A 24,193-nucleotide genomic window follows, 5' to 3' on the forward strand; every position below is an offset into this window, starting at 1 on the left:
ACCACCACCCCAATATCAGCCCATGATTAAAGAGTAGGGTTAATCCCCACTTCTAGATCTCGAAGTGGATATGGTACCCATGTCTAACCAGTTAGTATGTTCCATCCCATTGGCCAAAGTGCTATTTTCAGGACTGGATATGTGACCCAAATCAAGCTAATGATTGTAAAGTTTGAGTGGCTGAGAAAGAGAAAAGCCCACCTGAACAAACCCACCATAGTGGACACCAAACCAATAAATTGCAAGAGTGCAAGTCCTGGTCTCAATTTTTAGCCCTAGAGTTTGGCTTTGGATATTTCAATTTTATGAGTCAATAGATTCCATTTCATTGTTGTAGCAGACACTCTCAGCCGGTTTCTGTCACTTGTATTCCAAAGAGTCCTGACAACATAGAAATTGGTCTTGGAGATGGGAAATTACATATAATAGAATCTAAAATGTAGACTATGCTGAGTTGATGTGCTGTGGAGGGAAGTGACTATCCCTTTGTCCCTGAGATGGAAAGTTGGAAACTCTTATCATGGTGATAGAAAAGCAGTTGTTTAAAGTATTGTCTGTGTATCTTTGTACTCCAAATCTGTTTCTACCAAATCTGAAATCTTAGGGAAATTGATAGAAAAAAAAGAAAGTCAGGGTGTGTTTGCTACTTGCAACCCTCAGGAATTTCCTGCAATAAAAACAACTACAGTTGAAGCTAGGATATTTAAAAGCAGAGATGATAGATTAGATAGATAGATAGATAGATAGATAGATAGATAGATAGATAGATAGATAGATAATATGAATGTACATCTTTGCTAAGAGAGATGTTTTTGCACAGTCAGCAAACTAAAATAGGTATTTCTTATTGATAGGTTGGAAAAGTCAAAATATTTGTTTAAATTTGGTGGCAGCAAAGATGGAGGCTGTGTTAAAAGTGACAGATAAGAATAGGACTGCTCTGGCCAGGTGACTCAGTTGGTGGGAGTGATGTGTATGGGATTCCCAGTCAGGGCACATATCCAGGTTTTGGGCTTCATCTGCAGTAGGAACTGAGGAACTGATCGATGTTTCTCTCTCTCTCTCTCTCTCTCTCTCTCTCTCTCTCTCTCTCTCTCTCTCTCTCTTTCTCTCTCTCTCTCTCTCTGGTAAGAATTTAAAAAGAAAGAATGGGACCAAGAAGGAGCTGGAAACTCAAAATCACCTCACCTTATTAGAGTAACAAGTTTCTCCTATTGTGAAGAGAAATATAGTGGAGTACATTCTGGGGCAAAGGGAACATTTAAATTGATTCCATAGTTTTGGATGGAAGATGAAAGTAAACTAAAGAGAATGAGCAAGGGTCTATGGACTATTGGAAGAAAAGTCCCAAGGATGCCATCTATATTCAAAAACTAGATTTTCTCACAGACATTTAGTGAGTAGGTACAAGGTAGGTATGAGTAGAATCTGCAGTGGCCTTGAGCAGGGTGAGGAGGTAGTCCCTGAATGAGGGAAGACTGGAACAAGGTGTGAAGCCCAAGCAGGAAGAGAAGGGAGTAGTGTGGCCTGGTGTAGGGTGTAGGAGCTTCTGCACAGGAACCATGGTGGCAATGGGAATATTAGTCAGGCACAGGGGATTGATCATATAAGTAAATGTATGTTAATAGAAGCCACTGTAAAAGAAGGAAATTACAAGTTTGGGAAGAGAAAACTAAAATGAACCCTGTGTTGCTGGGATGGGCATTGGACATGTCTGTGTGAACTCACGGTTTTTACTACCTATTGGTAGATATAAAAATAAACACAATCTGTATGTGGACATGTATATATATTCATACACAGATTTCCTAATATTTTTTTTCTGAAAGGATCTGGGAGCAATGATATCACAGTAGCAATTTGTGTACTCAGTGCTCAGACTATGGCTTCTAAAAGGAATGAGCACTCCTTGGAGAAAAAGATGATTAATTCAGGGCTGCAGCAGAAATGTACAAAATTAGCCTGGGATAATTTCTTGTGCCAGAATGTAAGAAAGCATGTCAAGAGTGAGAGAGCCCTAACCGGTTTGGCTCAGTGGATAGAGCGTCGGCCTGCGGACTCAAGGGTCCCAGGTTTGATTCCGGTCAAGGGCATGTACATTGGTTATGGGCACATCCCCAGTAGAGGGTGTGCAGGAGGCAGCTGATTGATGTTTCTCTCTCATCGATGTTTCTAACTCTCTATCCCTCTCCCTTCCTCTCTGTAAAAAATCAATAAAATATATTTTTTAAAAATAAAGTGAGAGAGATAATGTAAAAGGACATGAAAGCCGACTTGAAGGGACTCCCATTAGCCAAGTCTAGGACAAGTTGAGTATCAACATAAATTACCAAATACCAGATTAAAACCGGTGAATAAAATAAGCAGTATTAATATAAATAAGTTAAGTTTGGTGAGAAAAGAATATTTACAGAATTATAGAGTAACTTCCCACAAAGCACACATTACTTAAAAAGGAAAAAGACAGTTTATAGTGGAGAAGTTGACAGACACATAGTAATTGACTAAATGTTGGGCAAATCTTAAATCATATGTCTCTTGGTAGCATGCAATGAGAATTAGACTCATGCCTGTGATATATCTACCATGGGTTTTCTATGTTTGATAGTTTTCAAAATAAATTGGGGATATCATCAAGATGGTAAAATAGGAAGCTCCTGAGTCTCCCTGCTCTCACAGACATACCAGATAAACAGCTACACATGAATCAATTCATCTGAGAGATATCCATAAACTAGTTGAGACTCACTGGGAGACTAAGAAAATACCCATATTGAAATGGATAGGAAAGACTGCGCGTCACTCTGACTGCAAACCCCACGCCTGCCACGTCACATTGCAAATCAGGAGGGAACCTGCAGCTCCCAGCAGCTCCCTGAGGGATGAAGAGCTTGGACAACGCATTTGTTGCCCCAACTTTTATGGTTGCCATCCAAGGAACTGGCTTCTGGCTCACCTATATCTGGGAGCTGACGGGCCTGGCATTCACTAGTCCCCAAGGACCACTGATATCCAAGAAGTGGTTTGTTTGTGTTTTCAATTACAGTTGACATTCAATATTACATTAGTTTCAGGTGTGCAGCATAGTGGTTAGACATTTATATAACTTACAAAGTGATCCCGCTGTTAAGTCTAGGACCCACCTGCACCCTACATAGTTATTACAATATTGTTGACTATATTCTCTGTGCTGTACTTTACATCCCCGTGACTGATTTTTAACTGCCAATTTGTACTTGTTAATCCCTTCTCCTTTTTCACCCAGCACCCCGACCCATCACTGACCACCTGACAAGCCCTCAGTAAATATTGGTTGATCATAGTATTTCTGTGCAATATTTGAATGGGAATTGAGGGGAAATGTTGCACTTTGCCTGTATGCCGATGTACTCTGAAATTACTTGTGGTTTATGAGAACTGAAAGTCACTAGCTACCAAGCATAAAGATTTATTCTTTTTTATTAATTTCATTTTGTTAAGGAAAACGAGGTACAATGAACCATTACTATTTCATGCTGCTGAGAAGGTAAGGTTCAAGTCCTTATTTTTCTATTTACAATGTGGGGTGGGGGTGGTCATTTACCTACTCAATCTAAGCCTTTCGGTTGCTTCATCTCTAAAAATGAAATAATAATATCTGCTCTGCCTCCCCTACAGGGGTGTTGTTTTGAAATGAAGAGCGTGATACACATGTTGGGCTTCAGGGATTCCTTATAGCTTCTTGATGTTGCTTCCTTCTAAGGTTTGACATAGTAGTATTTTGAAATGTTATATTGCTCCCCAGGAGTAAACTTGCAAAACTAATGATGAAAAATAATAACAAGAAATAAATTGCACATCGCGCTTACTTAAATTAATGGTGTTTCCGAAACCATACTGACGTCTAAGTGGAAAGTGAATTCCACTTATAATTGTTCTGGCTCAGTTTGTACTATGGCAACATAAGAGCTTGTCCTAATGCCCAGAATTTTACCTTTCAAAAGTCACAGTTCTAAGAAGTGCACCAGGAAATGGCTTTGGAATCCAGAGCCCAGGGCCACTTCTCTGTGTGGGAATTTGCCAATGAATTTGTCAGGAAGACAAAGCATCGTGTTCAGCAGCCTCCACCCCAGGGTCCTTAAATGAAGTGATTTCTGTGCGCGAATTTCCTGGAGCCTGAAGGTTTATGGGAGAGCTGTCTCTCCTGCTCTGATCCTTTCTGTGTCACCTTAGGAGACGCCTTGGCTTATATTTTCTTTAAGATGCTCTGAGGGCATCTGCTTGAATGGTATCTGAGAATGTGAAGACTTCCCAAGGATTTGAAAACCATTTGATGACCACTAACATTTGCCTCCGCATTTTTTATTAGTTAGTTAGTTAGTTAGTTAGTTAGTTAGTTAGTTAGTTAGTTTTGGCAGCTTAATTTCTCATGGCCAGTGGACTGGATCTAGGTAAGAGGTGGCATTGCCTGGATTGAACTCTGTACCAGGATACTGTAGGCATAAAGGCTGTGGTTGGACATGTCGCAATATTGCTCCTCCTCCCTCTTTTGCTTTCCCTTGCAGACTAACTAGTAAAGACAAATAATCCAAACACTAAATTCCTAGAACGAACTCAACCAGGAGAGCACAGCTGGGAGGTTTTTCCTAGATAGCAGAACTATACTCCAATCCCAAATCAAATCTTTTATTTGTCTATCTCATAGATTCTTGTTGAGTGCTTATGTATCTTCTAAAACTAAATATCTCTTAAATCACCTTTAAAAAGAGAGAGAACATGTTTGGAGAAGAAGAAATTATTTTTTTCTATTTTAATGTTTTTCATTTTAAATATGGTGTCATTTTTAAAAAGTGAAGAATAACTGTAGTAGATGGAAACAATGTATTTTCAAGTTTTCTTCTTTTGTTTCTATAAAGCAGAGTTTGCATTGAATGGAGATATGTAGATCTGTTTGGGAGGCAGTAAAAATTTTTGGCTGTTGTTTTGTGTTTTGACTTTCTGTTCTTAGATTTTTTTCAAAGAGCACTCAGATTTAGTTGTTGTTTTTGCTGTACCTGTGGAATCATTCTGTGTTTTGAAATATTTCATTGTGAAAATGTGTGCCTGCAGAGATTTAATCAGATAGAATTCATTTTCCCAAATTCTACAAATTTGGGTTGATTTCTTTTAATGGTTGACATTTTTTTTTTTTTGTCTGAAAATCTGCTAACAACCGGCCATGTTTTGACTTAAGATAGAAGATTGGATAAATGATCTTGTGAGGTCAATGGGGATCAATCCATGTTTTGGGAAGATATGCTATAGAAAGAAGAAAAGAGTACCTGCTCTTATATTTACATTTGACTTCCCAGGTATCAGTTAGCAGATACTAGTATATATCTATTAAAGAGAGAGAGTGGAAGGGTGGGGGAGAAACAGACAGAGAGAAATACATTAGTTGGATGCCTCCCACATGTGCCCTGACCAAGGCAGGGGTTGAACCTGAGACCCTTCATTCTGTGGGCCGATGCTCTATCCACTGAGCAAACCGGGCTAGGGCCAGATATATTATTTTTGTGGTATTGTTTGGTTTTTCAGTTGGGAGTTAAAAGAATTCTTTCAGTAGCATAGTAGCTTAAGATTTTTAGTTTGTCTTCATTACACCAAGAGTATAAAGAACTTATTCAGATGAGTTGTCTACATAACACCAAATATCTGGATATTTGAAAACCTACCAATAGCTTGGTAATATTTTCCAGTTTTTAATCAGACACAGTACTGTGTATGAACCCAATATAGGAATCCTGCTGTATAAAGGTGATTCATTGAGAAACATGATATGTCATCACACATTTTATTTTGCATGACTGCAATCCTGGATACTATGCTTTCTTTATATACTTTGTCACTGTTTACATCATCATTACATAATTGCCAGAGAGAGAGAGAGAAAGATAAGAAGTCTGGAGGAAATCTATATAATAAAAGCCTAAGCAACCCTTACAGCGGAACGACCAGAATGACCGGTGGCTATGACGCAGACTGAGCAGGCAGGCAGGAGAACAGTTAGGGGCAATGAGGCAGGCAGGCAGGCGAGTGGTTAGGGGTGATCAGGCAGGCAGGCAGGCGAGTGGTTAGGAGCCAGCAGTCCCAGATTGCGAGAGGGTACAGGCCAGGCTGAGCCTCCCTCCCCCACCGCCAGTACACAAATTTCATACACGGAGCCTCTAGTTTCAAAATAACAGTAAAGTAACTGAATCAATTCTGACTAAGCTATTGGTTAAGTTTTATAAGTAGACCTCTTTGTGCCATCCCAGAGTTCTAATTACTTTCCCAGGTGCCTATTTTCCTGCCCTCCCGGACTGAAAACACATGTATGGAGAAAGCCACCCTTTTTGAAGACTCAAAAGCCTTTGACCATCTGTTTCTATTCCCACTGCCTAACCTTCTTTTTGGCACCTATTGAATTCTTCAGTTCAATTATTGACTACTTCAGCTCCAAACTTTCCGTTTTGTTCTTTTTTATGTTTTCTATCTCTTTGTTAAATTTGACATCTTTTTCTTGTATTGCTCTCCTATCATTAATTGTTTATCTGTGTTCTCTTGTAGCTCTCTGATCATTTTGAGAACAATTATTTTGAATGATTTGTCAGTTGATTTTCTATCTCCGTCTCTTTGGGGCCGGTTACTGGAGGTTACAGTATTCCTTTAATGGAGTCATGCTTCTGAGTCTCTCTGATTCCTATAGCCTCGTGTAGGTGGCTGCACATTTGAAGAAGCAGTCATCTCTTCCAGACTTTATAGAATGACTTTGGTAAGAAAGATTTCCACCTATATGCGGGGGGCACACTGGAGTGTGATGTGTCCCTGGGTCTAGTGGTTCAGGGTGCCGAGTGAGAGATGTGTGGCGTCACGGGGCTGGGGTAGAGGGCATGATGTCTCTTCACCTCAGGCCACTGGGAGCACAGCATCGACAACTGTGTAATCCTTGGCAAGTGCTACTGAGTGTCGACAGTGGTTCCAACAGCTATCAGGTTCCTGAGCTGTGCCTCCAGGTTCAGTGGTCGGGGACAGCAGCGGGTGGCCAGAGCTGGTGATATACATACAATTGGCTATGGGGGCCAGCTTCATGTGCCTGTGTAGAGGTAGGGGCCAGTTGCAGGCACACATATGTAGTTGTTGGGGCCAAGATAGACAGCTGCTGGAGTACTGGTAGTTTGGAGGCCCTGTCTGTCGGCACATACTACATTGCTTGCTGGGTCTCAGTCCAGATTCAAAAGTGACCTGCTTTCCAGACAAACCTGCAGTGCAGCAGGGTGAGGGTGTTGGACTGATGGCATGCATGTGCTCGGCTGTAGGGACTACAGCTCAGGGGACCACAGTGGGGCAGGCCAGTGACAGGAGACAGAGCCTTCTCTGGGCCCACAGAGGCTTTGGTAGGCATGGCTGCCAGGTGTGCCCTTCTGTGACTGCAGAATCTTCCCCAGGTGTGCACACACAGTGAAAGGCTAGTGAGAGGTGTCAGGCTGGCGGTGTGCACTTGCACAGCTGGAGGGGCTAGACCCTAGCACACACAGAGCTGTGGAGTCAGCTTGGGGTTCTCAACTGGTATTTTACCATCGCAAAGCCTCCAAGGCCTGGGGTGGCTGCTGATGCAATCCCTGGGTTCCAAAGGTGGAAGGAGGGTACGGGGTGGGACTCAGATGGCTGGAGTCAGTGAAATGAATACCCATCGGGAAAGCTGCCAAAATCTGCAGGGAGTTTATGGCAACTGTGCTGGCCATTTGTTTCCTCCTTATTGTTGAAAGCAGCTGGTTTGTCTGTAAAGCAGGTCACTGTGAACCTCAATCACTTCCGTGCATGGCTGCTATGGGAACCACCACTTTTCTTTATTGTTCTAGGCATCTCTGCACGTCTCAGCGTTGCCGACCTGGGTAGGGTGAAATTGAAGTGGAACCTTCATGCAGTGCCCCGGAAGGCGAGGGAAGCTAGTTGTTCACCCCACTCTTCCTTTTCTGGTGAGGGAAACTTTTTCTAGCTGGGGAGTTCTCTCTTGGCAATAAGCAATGCCAGTTTGGGGGATGAGATGATGCAGGGAAAATAAAGCTGTATTCCTTCTCTTCTTATGTGGTTATTCTCAGGGGTTTTTTATCCACTGTGTGGCCGAAGTTTCTTAAATGGAATCCAGTGCTCTCCCAGAGCGGTTTTTGTTCATTGAGAGCTGTCTAATTGTTGATCTTTGTGGGAGGACAGAGGCTGGGGTCTCCTATGCACCATCTTGATGATGTCACGTTGGCCTCAGTAAATGCTGATGAACGTACAGATGCAGTTCTTACCACAACCCATGGTTGTCATGTTATCATTGACAATATTTCACAAAAGTGCAAACAGCCTCTAAATGGTCAGGATCTGCTCTGTCCCATGCCTGGAAGTGTATATTTCTGATGATATAGACCTTGTTTTACTGTGTCCTCTAGCTGACTATGAGTGACACAACTTTTTATTTGGAGATTGTGTGCCACTTCTTTCAGGTCCAGAAATATACACTTCTAAGTAGAAAGGGTGGCCACCAGCTGACCTCACAGTGCACACAAAGGGCACGCAACCTCTAGGATTTGCTCAGTGATTTATGTGGGCCATTTCCATTGGCACCTGGGGTGGGGAGCTACTTTATTTACTTCAGAGTTTTGTTGAGTCTCAAATAAGACAATGTGTGTGAACACTCTTTAAAAATTATAGAACACTGCCAAAACCAGTTTGGCTCAGTGGATAGAGCGTCAGCCTGCGGAATGAAAGGTCCCAGGTTCGATTCTGGTCAAGGGCATGTACCTTGGTTGCGGGCACATCCCCAGTAGGGGTTGTGCAGGAGGCAGCTGATCGATGATTCTCTATCATCGATGTTTCTAACTCTCTGTCCCTCTCTCTTCCTCTCTGTAAAAAAATAAAAAAAAAAAATTATAGAACACTATAGAAAATAGCATCTATACTAATAAAAAAGTAATATGCTAATTAGACCAGACATCTTCCAGATGTTCTTCTGGACATCCTTCTGGACAAAGCCATGGTGGTGGGAGCTGAGGCAGAGGCAGTTAGGGGCAATCAGGCCAGCAAAGGAGAGCAGTTAGGGGGATCAGGCCGGCAGGCAGAGTGGTTAGGAGCAATCAGGCAGGCAGGCAGGTGAGCAGTTAGGAGCCAGTGGTCCCGGAATGCGAGAGGCGTGTCCGACTGCTGGGATCGGGCCTAAACCGGCAGTCAGACATCCCCCAAGGGGCCGTATTATAGAGGGTGCAGGCCAGGCTGAGGGACACCCCCCCTTGCATGAATTTCATGCACCAGGCCTCTAGTCTATAATAATAAAAGTGTAATATGCTAATTAGACCAGACAGCCGAATGACCTTGTCATTCTAGACATCCTTCCAGATGAAACCGCGGCAGTGGGGGCTGAGGCAGAGGTGGTTAGGGGCAATCAGGCAGGCAGGCAGAGTGGTTAGGGGTGATCAGGCCAGCGATTAGAAGCCAGCGGTCCCACAGTGCACACAAAGGGTACGCAACCTCTAGAATTTGCCCAATGATTTATGTGGGCCATTTCCATTGGGTAATATGCTAATTAGACCAGACATCTTCTGGATGTCCTTCTGGAAAAAGCCATGGTGGCGGGGGCTGAGGTAGAGGCAGTTAGGGGCAATCAGGCCAGCAGAGGAGAGTAGTTAGGGGCGATCAGGCTGGCAGGGGAGAGCAGTTAGGGGTGATCAGGCCAACAGGCGAGCAGTTAGGGGTGATCAGGCCAGCAGGGGATAGCAGTTAGGGGGCCGAGGCAGAGGTGATTAGGGGCAATCAGGCAAGCAGGTGAGTGATTAGGGGTGATCAGGCCAGTGGTTAGGAGCCAGCGGTCCCAGATTGTGAGAGGGATGTCCAACTGCCAGTTTAGGCCCAATCCCACGGGAAACTGTCAATCAGGCATCTCCTGAGGGGTCCCAGATTGAGAGAGAGTGCAGGCCGGGCTGAGGGATTCCACCCCCCACCCCTCACCCCCATCCCCCCGTGCACGAATTTCTTGCACCGGGCCTCTAGTATTATTAATAATGCTAAATAAATTGTTAGGTAAATTTATCCTTATGAATCTATGCTGTCACTACTCAAAGTGTGGATTAAGTGTGTGTTATCAAATCTTGCTACATACTGGGCTAGGCAATTCTCTGATTTCTTTGTCTCTTAAAGAATTGAACTTTGTACATTTCCATGTTTTATAGTATTTTACTCCAGTAAACATTTACCCCTTTACTTTTCTGTTTAAGGATTTCCTGGTTTTGTGTAGTTGCTTCACGTGACTGTTAATTTTGTTTTACATTTTGGAAGAAGAGTACATATTGGGCAATTTGTCCCTTTTATTTAACCTTTTCTAACACTATTGAGAAACTATAAGAAATTGTTTTTTGATAGTTCTCACTTTTCATAATGACTCAAGTTCTATGGGGCAAGATTTTTCTATTTTAAAATAAGTCTTTATCTTACTCAATTCACATGGGTTGCTGTTTGTCCTGATTGGCCAGACACTGGAAAACTGTAAAAGACATTTTCACAATGGCTCGGCATTTCAAAATTCATGCAGATATTGAAAACTATGAATTTTCCAGACACTCCGAATTTCAGAACAGAATTTTATTTAAAATGTTTAATGCATTAGCTATTGATATGATATCTAGTTCATTCTAAAATCTATGCGAACATTTGTGTGCCTCTCATGTTGCAGGCGAGAAACCAAAGTCCAACACGGACTGACGCGTTAAAGGTCATGCCCTTGGGTGGGAAGAGAACCTGAAGCTCCTGCCTGACTTTCCCTGCGTCATACTGCCTACCTTGCAGTAATCTGGAGCCTTTTGCTGCAGAAAGCTGCCAACCTCAATTCCTGCTGGACTCCGTCCTTGAGTACGTACCCAATCACACTGTCTCTTAGGGGATTTGATGATGCGAGAATTTCTGCATCTTGTATTCATGGCCACTTATGGTCTAGTGTCATGTTGGCTCCAGAAAGTTTCAAAGATTAGTGCAGTGTGTGTAGTTCTGACCTGGACATCTGAAATATACTTGAAGAAGATAGAAATTATTCTATTTGTTTTTCAAAAAAGTTACAACTTCAGTGGATTTAATGTCATTTTTTCTTATCATTACTAATAAAAGAACCCTCATCACTTTAGATTGTTTTGACAACAATGTTCAGATCTCAGATCACAAAATTATCTGAGAAATACCGTTAGACATGATAAGTATAAAAATAGTCTTCCTTTGTAAAATTAATTACTCACAGTGACTTTATTCATTAATTGCCCTAAAATCTTGCCCTCAGTAGGAACCTCCATGTTCACAAAGGAAAAGAGACATGGAAAGAAAGCTGACTGGGAGTAGAAGCAAAGCATGGCTCTCCCCTCTTACCCTACATAATGTTTTGTATTTGTAAATCTTTAAGTCAAATTTTTCATACCTTTGGAGAAATCATTGAGCATTTTTTATTTGGGACCTTTGCTAAATTCGGTTAAAGATAATTTTAGAAAGACTTTGTCCTCCGATATAAGCCACCCTTGTTCTAGTGGGCACCTGGTCCATCTCTGGGCATCAGTGACTATCTGAAATGTTTTCTAATGCTGAGTCCAAATCTGTTTTCCTACTGTTATTTCTTGAGGCTGCAATGAGGTAGAGTATGACTCAGTTTAAAAAGGAATGTTCTAAGAGAGTTACTTAAAGATAAAAGTGGTAGAAATAGAAGAAATTATTCCTAAATCCCTTAGGATGTTTAAGTGGTTGAAAAATCACTTATCAGAGATGTTGTAGAGTATTATACGGTAGTGGGACCACGTCATTGCTCAGCTTCTAGCATGAAAACTGATTCTACAAACATCTGTTCTTTTCGCCACATCTCTAAAACATTTCATCTGTAATTTCAGAGAATCATAGAAATCATTCTACCTCCATAGAAATGGTTTCTGCCTTGTGTTTAAAATCCATTTATCTTGCTTCATTTGTTTAATCAAACTCATCTCAAGTTTTTGTTCATCGCATTTGGATAAGTGAAAATAATGTATATCAGAACCTCTTGAAAAAATTTGATTATGCAAAATCTAAGGTGCTATAAAGCTCTGTCAAGTCAGAATCCTTGAATAGTACCACAAAACTTTATTTCAACAATTTTTAATGGACATTTGTCTAAATTCTATTTATGCAATGGTTACAGTACTTACAGTTAAACATATTTGTACTTAACTATCTTTTTATTTTTCAGTTTACTGGAGATTTCACATTTTCTGCATGACTCATGTTTATTGTTAAAACTATTAATTGGAGTATTGAGCTGTAATACAATTATGCTTTCAGGGCTAGAAGACTGTGTGTGTGTGTGTGTGTGTGTGTGTGTGTGTGTGTGTGTGTGTGTGTAGAGTTCCTGCTTTTCCCTGTATCCTCCATCCCCAATAGCTGTCACAGTGACTTATCTATAGCAATATTTATATATTTTCCAATTTGTTGTGGCTTGGAAATAGGAGATATAAGCTTATTAGAACAAAGTGTCAAGCAAGGATACATAAATTCTGAGACACTAAGATATAAAATACATCGACTTTCATGCCTGGTTCTTATGTAATGTTTATTTTTGCAGCTCCAGGTGCTTAAAAATTAACTTCTAGTTCTCTCTTGTATTGTGAAGAGGAGGGCTGAAGTGGTGAGCTACTTGAAATAATGTGAAATCTAGAACGTATTGCTCTACTAGTATTATTCACCACATTGCTTCTCTGACCCTCACAATGACAGCGGCATCTCCGGCAGTACGTGCTGCCTTTGGAGGGGCCCAACAGGTACCTGGAGAGCAGCATTATTTTGCTCCTCCTATCAAAAGAGGAGCCACGCCAGGGCATGATTCTAAACCAGATATCTTGGCTATTTTTATTAGTTCTTGATAATCATCTCATTTAGTGAATATTATTTCACGGAAAACTGTAAAAAACGCTAGATTCAAAGAAGTCAGAAAGGAAGCAGCGGAAAGAGTCTCTCCCAGCAGTATCTCCACTCAGAACAATGGCGTTGAGAAATGGGAGTCCAGAAAAAGGACAGAAGGACATTTGTAAGAGGATAAAATCTCCTAGAGTCAGGAAGAACTGGGACCATTTTTCTTTGAGTACTTTGTCACAGTACTTTGTCACCGGTTTCCAGGAGGTATATTTGGCTCTTCGTTGCTGGTAAAAGACATGCTCCAGGATCTTGCACAGTGGCACCATCCCAGGTGTAGCCCCAGGAGGACATCCTGGGGTCACTAATGTCAGTGGTGAAAACTGTAACCATAAAAAGAAAGGGCTTTCTTGCCCTGGCCAGTGGTTAGAGCATTGGCCTGGGCACGGAGGGGTCACGTGTTCCATTCCAGGTCAAAGGCAGGTGCCTGGGTTGTGGGTTCGATCCCGGGCCATGCTGGAGACAACCAGTCAATGTGTCTCTCCCACATCAATGTTTCTCTCTCTCTCTCTCTCTCTCTCTCTCTCTCTCTCTCTCTCTCTCTCTCTGTGTGTGTGTGTGTGTGTGTGTGTGTGTGTGTGTGTTTCTCTCTTCCCCTCCTCCCTCCCTCTCTTCTAGTCTCTCTAAAAAGCAATGGAAAAATATCTATCCTTGGGTGAGGATTAACAAAAAAAAAAGGGAGCGGGGCTTCCTTGAATCTGCTGCTACCTTCTATCATGTGGCCCAGGCAGGACCTGTTCCCTCAGCCTGCCAGAAACTGTGCTCCCAAGATCTGAACTCAATGCCCAAATACATTCTTAGGTAAGTGCTTGTAAACTTCAATGTGCATATAATCACTTAGGGGTTCACCAGGTCTGGCATGGGCCTGAGCTCCTGAACCAGCTCCTTGGTGATGCCCATGCCAATTGCCCATGAGGCACTCTTTGAGTAGTGATGTTTGAGAATTTCTCAATTCTAATTAAATTAGCTAGAAGTCATGAAATGAAAGGGAATATCCTATATAATAAAAGGCTTATATGCAAATCGACCAAACGGTGGAATGACCAGTCACTATGACGCACACTGACCTCGGGGGGCAGATGCTCAATGCGGGAGCTACCCCCTGATGATCAGTGTGCCCCCACAGGGAGAGTGCCGCTCAGCCATTAGCCAGGCTCACAGCTGGCCAGTGCGGTAGTGGTGGCGGGAACCTCTCCCGCCTCCACTGCAGGCAGGCAGTAAGGAGAGAGGGTTCCTGGACTGCGAGAGCCCCAGACTGCGAGAGGGATGTCTGACTGCCAGCTTAGGTGGCTCAGTGCACGACATTCGTGCACTGGTGGGGGTTGTCCCTCAGCTTGGCCTGCGCCCTCTCGCAGTCCGGGACCCCTCGGGGGATGTTCGCCTGCTGACTGGGCCTCTAATATAGTTATAAAATAAACCAACTTCTGAACTCCACAACATTAGTGCTAAAGAGACATAAAGAACATCCAAAAATGAAGGCCTAGATAAAAAATGGAATCTTAATAAACACTTATTTCTCACATTCTGGAGGCTGGGAAGTCCAAGATCAAGGTGTTAGTGGATATGGTGTCTAGTGAGGACCCACTTCCTGGCTCGCTAGTGAGAGATGGACCCTGACTTCCAATCCATGCCTTTTCGGGTCCCCATGAAATGAGTTTAGAAAACACTGAAAGAGAGGGGACACTGGGACTGGAGAGGGAGTTAGGGCATGAAATGCTTACAAGTAGAATAAAATTAAGCAGTAGAGACAACAGAGGGGAAAAGCAACTAGGAAGAAAGGGAACAAGTGATAGGAGTATAAGAAATCTGTTGGTTGGAAGAATATAAAATATCAAGGGAGGCATATTGTAAAATTAGAAGATCAAAAGGCAAGATGCTGTCAGTTCAAATTGTTCAGACGTTCTCAAGGAAGCTTGAGAAATTGGTTTTTATACTTACTTCCATTATAAGTTTCCAGTCATGAAAATGACAGCTAAATTAGAAGACTTCTCTAAAATCCAGGTACATGCCCAGCCTGGCTGACAGCTTGATTTCAGCCTCGTGAGACGGAAGCAGAAAACCCAGGCGATCTCCCAGATCTCTGACCTATGGAATAGTTGACACTTTTATTATCTGCAATAAATGTGGGCATGTGTTTGTGGGGACTTGGTATGCAGCAATAGGACTGTAATAGTTTTAGGAAGGGTGAGTAAGGGAGTGGAGAGGAAAGAGGGAAGGGAGGAAAGTCAACTGTAAGGGAACCTGAGAGGAGGCTGTGTTTGGGAGCAGTGGGGCTCAATTCTCCTGGGATCTCCTGAGAAGTGGGCAGAATGCCACCCAGAATTATCCATCAAAACTATAAGACCAGCCCTAGCCAGTTGCTCAGTGGTTAGAGCATCAGCCTGCAGACTGAAGGGTCACGGGTTTGATTCTGGTCAAGGGCATGTACCACAGTTGCAGGCTCGATCCCCGGCCCCAGTCAGGGCGCATGCAGGAGGCAACCAATCAATGTCTTTCTCACATCAATGTTTTTCTCTCTGTCTCTCCCTGTCCCTTCTACTCTCTCTAAAAAAAAAAAAATCAATGGAAAAAATAACCTCTGGTGAGGATTAACCAAAAAAAAATAACTATAAGACCACAGCATCTCAGTCCAACTCATCCACTCCTAGGGTAAGGAGGCCATAATGACCCTGCACTTCCAAGCAGAGCTTCAGCATCGTCCCAGAGTGCCCCAGGAGGAAGAGAGAAAGGCACTGCAGAAAGACATACCAGGAAAGCTTCTTTTTTCATTTTATTTATATATTCACTTTTTTAATTTTTCAATATTACTTTGTATTGGTTTCAGGTGTACAGCATAGTGTTAGACAATCATAAGCTTTGTGCCGTGAAAGGCACTGTATAGAATGAGTCTGAACTTACACAGAATTTTCTGGCACTTTGTGGCTGAAAATAGAAGTAGGCCAAGGTGATATGAGCAGGGTGCTTAAAATAATAAAATAAAATCCTATATAATAAAAGCCTAATATGCAAATTGTCCTCTCGACCAGGACTTCCATTGCTCACTATGAAGTGCACTGACCACCAAGGAACTGCGAGGAACATGGCAGGCATCGGCAATGCAGCGCTGGCAGCAGGCGGCAGTGGAGGCACTGCTGGCCCCGATGGGCCCCAATGAGAGCAGGACTGTGGCGGGATGGTGGAGCAGGTGAGTGGGTGGCGCCAGGCCAAGTCAGGTACGAGTGGGGGCTGATCACCCCACTGATAGCCCTGCAGACGGCAACCAGGACCAACGGCCAGCAGGCCAAGCCCCAGGCTGGGATGGGGAACTGGGGGTGGGTGGCAGCGACTAACCTCCTGCTGCACCTGGGCAGGTGGCTGCGACCTCTTGCTGGCTACTTGGAGGTGGTAGTGACAGGGACAGAGGTACAGTGAGAATGCGGGGAGTCCGCCGAACTCACTCTCACTCCCCCTGCTACCCTCCCCCGGGTTGCCAGGGCTCACTTGCTGGGTGTCTGCGAGGACCCTGCCCCGCACCCTCGCGGCCTCTTTTGGATGAGCCAGGCCAGTTGGGCTCCTCCTGTGGGTTTGTGCAGGAGCCGGTCTGCGTGGCTGGCTGGGAGAGAGCGTGCTGCCTGCTTGGCTTCTGTGCAGCACCGCTGGGCGGCCCAGAGGCCCACACTGTGCCCCGTCCCATGGCGTCCAGCCACACTCACCACATCTCTGCATGGGGACTTGGGTGCCATGACTCAGGCGGAGGGGAATGTGCAGGGACCTGGGGGCCTGTCAGCTGGGACCTGTCCTTCCACACCAGACGCTCACACTTCGATCACCAGCCAGGCCTAGGGACTGCACCTGTGCATGAATTTCGTGCACCGGGCCTCTAGTAATAAATAAAAATCCTGGAGTGTCAGAACTGAGACTCAGAGAAGAGAAGGCTCCTGCTCAAAGGAACCAAGCCTGCCAAGCAATGTCGGAGGAAAACTCAGTCCCCATGACCTCCAGCAGCCTCTCCACTGCTCCCAGCAAACTTAAACCCCCGAACACAAGATGAGCTGCTTATCAAATTTCTGTCTACCTATGGGCATCCTTCTATGTTCCAAACAAGACTACAAGATTACCTCTGGTTCATTTGACATTTAAATATGTAGTGCTTTGTACAAGCAATTACATGTTGGTGTTATAGGGTATTAACAAAACAAAACCATACCCAACTTCGTGTTGCTTATAAAAAATATATATATATACCAGGGTAACTCAGAAAAGTTGACATTGAGCTCATTACTATATTTTTACTTTGTCAACGCTCTAAAATTCATTTTAGAAACTTCTTTGCTTCTCCTAACGATAGCATACTTTTCTTTCTCCACGACTTCTGGACTAGGAGTGAAATTGGAAAGAAATGGACAGAGCAATAAGATCCCCAAGCTTCTTGCAGAAAAAGTCTTGCACCTTGTTCCGGACCAGCAGTCATCCTCATTTACATCTATTTTAAATAAATAACTTTCTTACGTCTCCTAATACTGAGGGTGTCATATCTTGAGCAATAGAAAATTTACCTAGCAACTGAGTAATTGACAAGGAGTTATTTTTGCATCCTAGCATGAGCTTGATAAGAAGCTTTTCTGAGCTCTTAGTTTTATTTTATTTAAATTTCGGTTATAAAAATTTAGAGTTGGTTTTTTTTAGATGCTCTAATTACTTAAATAATTTGAGCACCAGTCTAACTATCTGGTTTATAACAAATGAAAACATGGAAGTATTAGTTCATAAAAGACTGAACAAAGACAGCTTAAACTAGAGTTCCATTAAAATGACTTAAAACATTCTATTTACATAGAACTTCCTACAATACATCTAAAGCGCTGTATTTTGTTCATCTGAAGGCACACTTTTCTTTAATGTTTTAACAGCTCTGGGGTGTTTATTACCTTGCTCTAGACCAAGAAACTTTTATGATCTACTTGTTTTTGCCTGCAAGTGCACAAACATCAAAAATGCTAGATCTCACACAGCCCGGTTTCTACCGACTTCCCCGCCAATGTCTCCTACCCCTCGTGCTTTCCACGAGTTTGCTCCAAATACAGAGGCCTGCCTGGGTTCCCGGCTCGGTTGTGCATTAGAGCATGTATGCCACCAGTTCAGTATGCATGGAATGCAGTTGCCTCCGATCTCATTATGATTATCATTCGTCATTCATATCTCAGCCTAAAATGTCCACCTCATCCCCTAGGGCAGTGGTCGGCAAACTGCGGCTCTGTTGACTGAGTTCGCCAACCACTGGACTAGACTAAATGTTACCGTGTAGTTGGAAGCTGTGAGGGTTAGGCAATGGTGGCATATTGTGTGCAAAGAGGTAAAGGGTAGTATATACAGTGGTCGGCAAACTCATTAGTCAACAGAGCCGCAATTTGCCGACCACTGCCCTATCCCATTGCCAGTTCTTAAGGCTCTTACTCAAGGCCGGTTTCTAAAATCCCTTTCGCTACTCCCACGGAAAGCAAACCCATACTGTCTCCTTTTCTCGTGTCTCAAGAAACTAGCAGAAGTGAGAAAAGTACCTGCACATAGTAGTGCCCGTGCTTTTTTAAATAAACTAATGTATATGTTAAGTAATCCCACCCAAAGACTGAATAATTCTATGGACCAGACCCACTTTGGGAAGCAGGTGAGTTTTATGTGTGGGTCTGAGTGAATGGCAGGCTCACTGGCTCGGAAAGCACGAAGTTCTGTTTCTTAGCACCATGTCAGGGAGCCACAGCCCCCAATTTCCTCTACTGACACAAAGAATGCCCTTATATTTTCATATAATGATCCTTGAATTGCTGGGTAAGTATTTTATCAGGTCCCTTTCTTTCCAGACACTCTTCACCGTGTGCCAATTTAAGGGAATTGTGAGAGCTGCGCGTTAAAATTACAGATCTTAAAAATGGACAAGAAATCCAGATCTCTCCTGGTCCAGAGGCTATGGCTTCAGGCATGTATATTATTATGCCCTTATTACAAATAAAGAAACCGAGGCCTGAGAAACTGAGGGTAGAGTCTCATTTAAGATCACTTATGCTTGGTGTGAGCTCTCCCTCCCAGGAGCACACTGTGCCTTCCCCTCCCCTTCCCCTACTGTCCCCCCACAGGAATGCCATCTCCGAAACTCTAAGGGACCCCACAAGACTTGCAACCAGGGAGCAATGGGCGGCGGCAGCTCTTCCTGAGCTAACCCTCTGACCTAGACCCCAAGGCCCCCTTTTCTCTGACTTTCCCGTGAGCCCACGCTGCCTGCCTAGGCTCTCCTGTTGCTTCTTCCATCCTTGTTTCACTGCCCCCAGCTTTAATAAACATACTCTCAAAATTAAAAACATAAAAAAGCACTTATTTTTGAGAGTCGAGATGGCAGTAAGGTTACCTGTCCCATGTGTCTCTGTTCACTGTCATTCTGATCCCAGCTCGTTCATTTTCAACCTGGGTCCCATTATTTATAGTCTCATTTTAAAACTGAGGCAAAAATACCTCTGCCATTGACCAGCACCAAGTTATTAATATCAGGGGGGGAGAAATAAGACCTGTTTTGGTTTTCTTTGGTATCTTTGCTCACCAAATGCTTATTGTACACACTGTGGTGTCTTTTATTTGCATAGCTTTTAACTATTTTCAGAGTGCTCCATACATGTTAACTCTCCTTATGGGGAGGTTGAGATGTTGTTACTGAATCCATGATAGAAGAGAGAGTGCATAATTGACTCAGAGGGATGGCAAAAGGAAAGAAATATGGAATACCCTGACCCTGACCTGAATCCTAACTCCAACCTCTAGCCATAGAGTAAAACCAAGGCACATCATTACCAGTGGAGAGTAAAAGTGGACTAGAATTAATAACATCAAAAGAGTCCCAGCAGAAATACAAAATGTTGGGAAAGCACTGCTAAGTGGGGAAAGAAGGGGTGAAGCAAAGAGAGGGATGTGAGTAGGTGCAGAGGAGGCACTAAGAGAAAGCTGTCAGTGTGGGTGGATAGACAGGTTGACAGGTGAGAGGAGTAGAGATGAATGCTGAGATTGGAGAGGAAGTGTGAGGAGAGGGCAGGGTGAGAGAGTGGGAAAAATTTAAGTGCCATCCAGGACAGGGCATTGATAGCACAATTATATGTCAATAGCATTCAGAAACCACTGCTCAGTAAATGAGTCTTTTCTGTTGCTTCAATATCTACTTTCTAGTGTCATGTAGAGCTAGTGGAGATGGAATTAGATAAAATCAATTTGACCTCTAATCTTACTCTTACTCCAGCAGACCCTGAGCGATGGACGAACAGATCACTGTGACACAGGTTTCTGTGAAAGAGAGGGCTAAGGGCCTCTTTTACTTCAGTAGTAAAGCAGTCCTGTTCACCTGCCTCTTTGGCTTTTTATTGTAACAACAACTTGAACTCAAATTAACCTCTAGATACAATCAGCAGGGTCAGTATCCTTGAGAAAGTATATGCTTCTACAAGGTCAGGTCTTTAAAGACTAAACATAAAGATTCTAGCAAAACACCCCAGGCGATCGGACTTGTTTAGAAAAGTAAAGGTAAGGGCTTCGGCCTTTGGCAAGGTCCCCTCAGAGGCCCCGACCTTTCAGAGAATCCTCCTTACAGACATTCCAACCAAGTCCCGTGCGATTCCAAATTATTGTCCTAACCAATAGCATTTATACTTTCAAAATGTAATATTTTTAATGAAATCTCAAGTTAAGTAGGTAAATAAGTAAGCTGGGATAGTGAAAATTTGCTAGTTTTCTTTGAAGGCAAATGAAAAAAGAGGGCTTAGTGAATTCATCTTCACTTTACAGAAGAAAATATGAGATTTACTCGATAATTTGATCATTTCAGTTTAGTGTATTCACTATAAAAATGTTTGAGGTTGCCTAAAATCTATAGAAATAATTTTCTCAGTAAAGATCAATCAGTTTAGAATTCTCATTTCTTGTGAGGAAAATGAGATACAGTTTAATGTAATCAAATGAGAGGAAAAAGCAAAGAAGGCAGAATTTAGTAAGGAAAGTTTCATTCTGACAGAAAATAGCGCCACCTACTGCTAATCACAACCCTTTTTCTTTAAAAAAAGAATTATGACATTTTTTATTTAAAAATTTTTTTAATATATTTTATTGATTTTTTACAGAGAGGAAGAGAGAGGGATAGAGAGTTAGAAACATCGATGAGAGAGAAACATAGATCAGCTGCCTCCTGCACACCCGCTACTGGGGATGTGCCCGCAACCAAGGTACATGCCCTTGACCGGAATCGAACCTGGGACCCTTGAGTCCGCAGGCCGACGCTCTATCCACTGAGCCAAACCGGTTTTGGCGTTTTTTATTTAAAATTTTTAATTTAAAATTAAAATAGAAAAAAGCCCCGTGAAATACATTAAAATAAAATTTAAATAAATAACACAACAAAAAACACAGCCTACAACCTCACTCTCTTCCTCTTCTCTTGCTTCACAGAAGTAAGCACTTTCAGCCTTTTTGTTGCATTTTCTTGTATTACTCTTTATACATCATTTTGGTAACAGCCTTAAACGTATGCCTCTTGAATTATACATTTTAGACACATCTGTTGATTTCATGTTATTAAAAATGAATATTTAGCTTTCCTTCTTCCCTGCTCCCATCATACTAAATATTTACTCTGCAATTTTTTATTATGCAAGGTCAGAATTTCCATTATTACATTATATTACAGTATTACATTACTCTTTCCTTCTAAGTCTTCTAATGTAACATCACTTTATCATCTTGCTTGTTCTCTGCTTTTCCTGGATTGCCCCTTTGTTTTCATTTGTATAACTTTTTGTTAATATCATCTTAATTTTTTCTCATTGGCTATGTCAATGCCCGTTAGTAGTTTATTTCTAAATGCTTACACATATTAGATATTCTATCAGTTCCAATCTTTCCCTTTTAGGGAATCTTCACTCGGCCTCCTCAAATTGGTTTCTGTTGCTCTGAGGCCAACTAAATATCTGTCATCTTGTAATTCTTTCCTGAAACACACATTTTCCTCCTCTTAACAGCTTCTTAAGTAAGGGAGCATGAGATGTTAATTTTTTTAATATGCTTTTATTGATTTTGAGAGAGATAAACATCGATGTGAGAGAAAAACATCAATTGGTTGCCTCCTGTACACATCCCAAATGGAACAGAACCCACAACCTGGGCATGTGCCCTGACCAAGAATTGAGCCAGTGACCCTTCAGTGCATGGGACAATGCTCAAACAACTGAGCCACACCGGCCAGGGAGAGATGTGAATTTTTTGAGTCCTCATATGAATGAGTATGCATTTATTCCACCATAACTCTTGATTGATATTTTTCTGGACATACAATTATTAGTTGGGGGGGAACAGGATTTTAAGGGTTTACATCATTCTCTTCCCCCCTACCCCCACAGCATTATCCTATATAATAACAAACTTGAGCTTTAGTGCCACCTTTGGGAAAACAAAAAGGAGGCTGTCAGAACCTGGAATGGTGTGTTGCAGGATCAAAAGAAGGCTTACAAACTTAGGAATTCTGCCACAAAAGAGAGCAAGAAGTGTGAATCGGGTGTATGCATAGATCTAAGAAAGCCTCAGAATCCTTAGCAGGGCAGATAGAAGGTATAACTCTCACAAAAAGCACTTAGTAAAGACTGGAGCAGTGACTGCTACTTCAAAAGTTGAGACAGCAATGCAAACCTTTAATAAATGTGAAATAATGAAGAAAATATGGCATGACCAAACAGTCACAATAATTTTCCAATAACTGATCACAAAGATATGGAAATCTGTGATTTACCAGATAAAGAATTCAGAATAGCTATTTTTTTTTAAATCAATGAATTACAGCACAAAAAGACAACTCAATTAAATCATAAATAATACTCAACAAAATGAGAAGTTTAACAGGCAGATGGAAATGAGTAAAAGGACCAAATAGACAAGTGAGAGGCTTTGCGAGGCTGCAGCTCTTGCTCCCTAGACGGCAGAGGTGTCATGAGCGAGTGCCCATTCACCGTGTGCAGGAGCCTGCACCCTGGCCACCTGTGGATCTGGTGGCCAAATGTGTATGTGGACAAGAACGAGCGCACCTGGCTGCCCATTATCATTGAGACAGAAAGTAGCCTCCAAGTCCTCATGCATCAGATAGACATCCCCCGAGGAGAGGCTGTGCAGCACAGCCAGCTGTCCCCCAGCATGCTGCCTCTCATGTGGCAGCTCTATCCTGGCAGGCGGTACTGCGCCTCCAACTCTAGCTTCTGGCGCATCATGTACCACATCGAGATCAGCAGCATCAAGAACATGGTCCTTGAGCAGCTGCCAGACCCTTAACACAAGCCATGTGGTCCTCAGGTTCCTGTCCCCTGAGCCGCAGTCCCTCTGGCCTGCAGTGAAGATGTCTGTGCTTCTGTTCACCTTTTTACCAGCCCTGTTGTTCTGTCTGCCACCGCCAGGCCAGCAGGGCATGGATGGGCAGGGGATGAGGGGATGAGCCCTACCCAGAGCCCATGGGAACCTGCCTGCAGCACCCTCGGCCTCCCACCCCCTCCCCAGATTGGCACTAGAAAGCACCCCGGGTCCATATAGCTTCCTCCAAGTGCCCAGGCTATACTGGTGTCCCTGGTTTTCTCAGCTGCCTGATGATTTGTGGCCTCTCTCTCTGTGTGTTGTGCTCCTCCCTCCCAGTATCTCATGTTGTGTGTTCTACCCACAGGACTACTTCTCATTCTCTTCCCTCAGCTCTGTGCACCTCTGGCTACAAGGCAATGGGGCCTACGTGCCTGAGCCCAGGCCAGGCCTCAGAGCCCCTGTGTCAGCTCTCATGTGGCGTGTGCCTGCTCATGGCCATGTCTACAAAGGTCCCACCTGCCATGCAGGTTCACGTGCATCTCACGGGAAGGCCTGAGAGGAGCCATGCTCCATGCTCAGTGCTCAGAAGCCTATTGGTCAAGGGTCCACAGCCCCTGACCTCGCAGGAGGCTAGGCAGGCAAGCCCCATGGATGGACCTTCAGGCAGCCCTCCTGTAGTACAGACGTTGGAAGTTCTCCCCTTTTATAGGCATCCACACTCCTGGATGTTATGAGGTTGTATGTAGCATGAACACTTTATAATAGTGATTAATTACATGTAAGACAATTTAAAAAATAAAATAAAAAGAACCAAACAGAAATTCTGAGCTGAAAATACAATGAATGAATTTTTTTTAAATGCAATAGAGAGCATCAACATCAAAATGGAATAGAGTAGAAGAAA

At 43.1% G+C, this 24,193-nt stretch overlaps 1 protein-coding gene across 1 annotated transcript; it reads left to right on the plus strand.

Moving 5' to 3' along the window:
- The first annotated feature begins 22,935 nt into the window (after window positions 1–22,935).
- LOC114228018 (T-cell leukemia/lymphoma protein 1A-like) lies at window positions 22,936–23,271 on the plus strand. The gene has a single exon (XM_054718317.1). The coding sequence runs from the start codon at window positions 22,936–22,938 to the stop codon at window positions 23,269–23,271; it is 336 nt and encodes a 111-aa protein (XP_054574292.1).
- Window positions 23,272–24,193: the final 922 nt, after the last annotated feature.

This window comes from Eptesicus fuscus, chromosome 6 (assembly GCF_027574615.1).
Source record: "Eptesicus fuscus isolate TK198812 chromosome 6, DD_ASM_mEF_20220401, whole genome shotgun sequence".
Classification (NCBI taxonomy): Eukaryota; Metazoa; Chordata; class Mammalia; order Chiroptera; family Vespertilionidae; genus Eptesicus; species Eptesicus fuscus.

Bases quoted from the DNA above. Each gene is read 5' to 3' on its own strand.
- LOC114228018 (XM_054718317.1), top strand. From the start codon at position 22,936: ATGAGCGAGTGCCCATTCACCGTGTGCAGGAGCCTGCACCCTGGCCAC.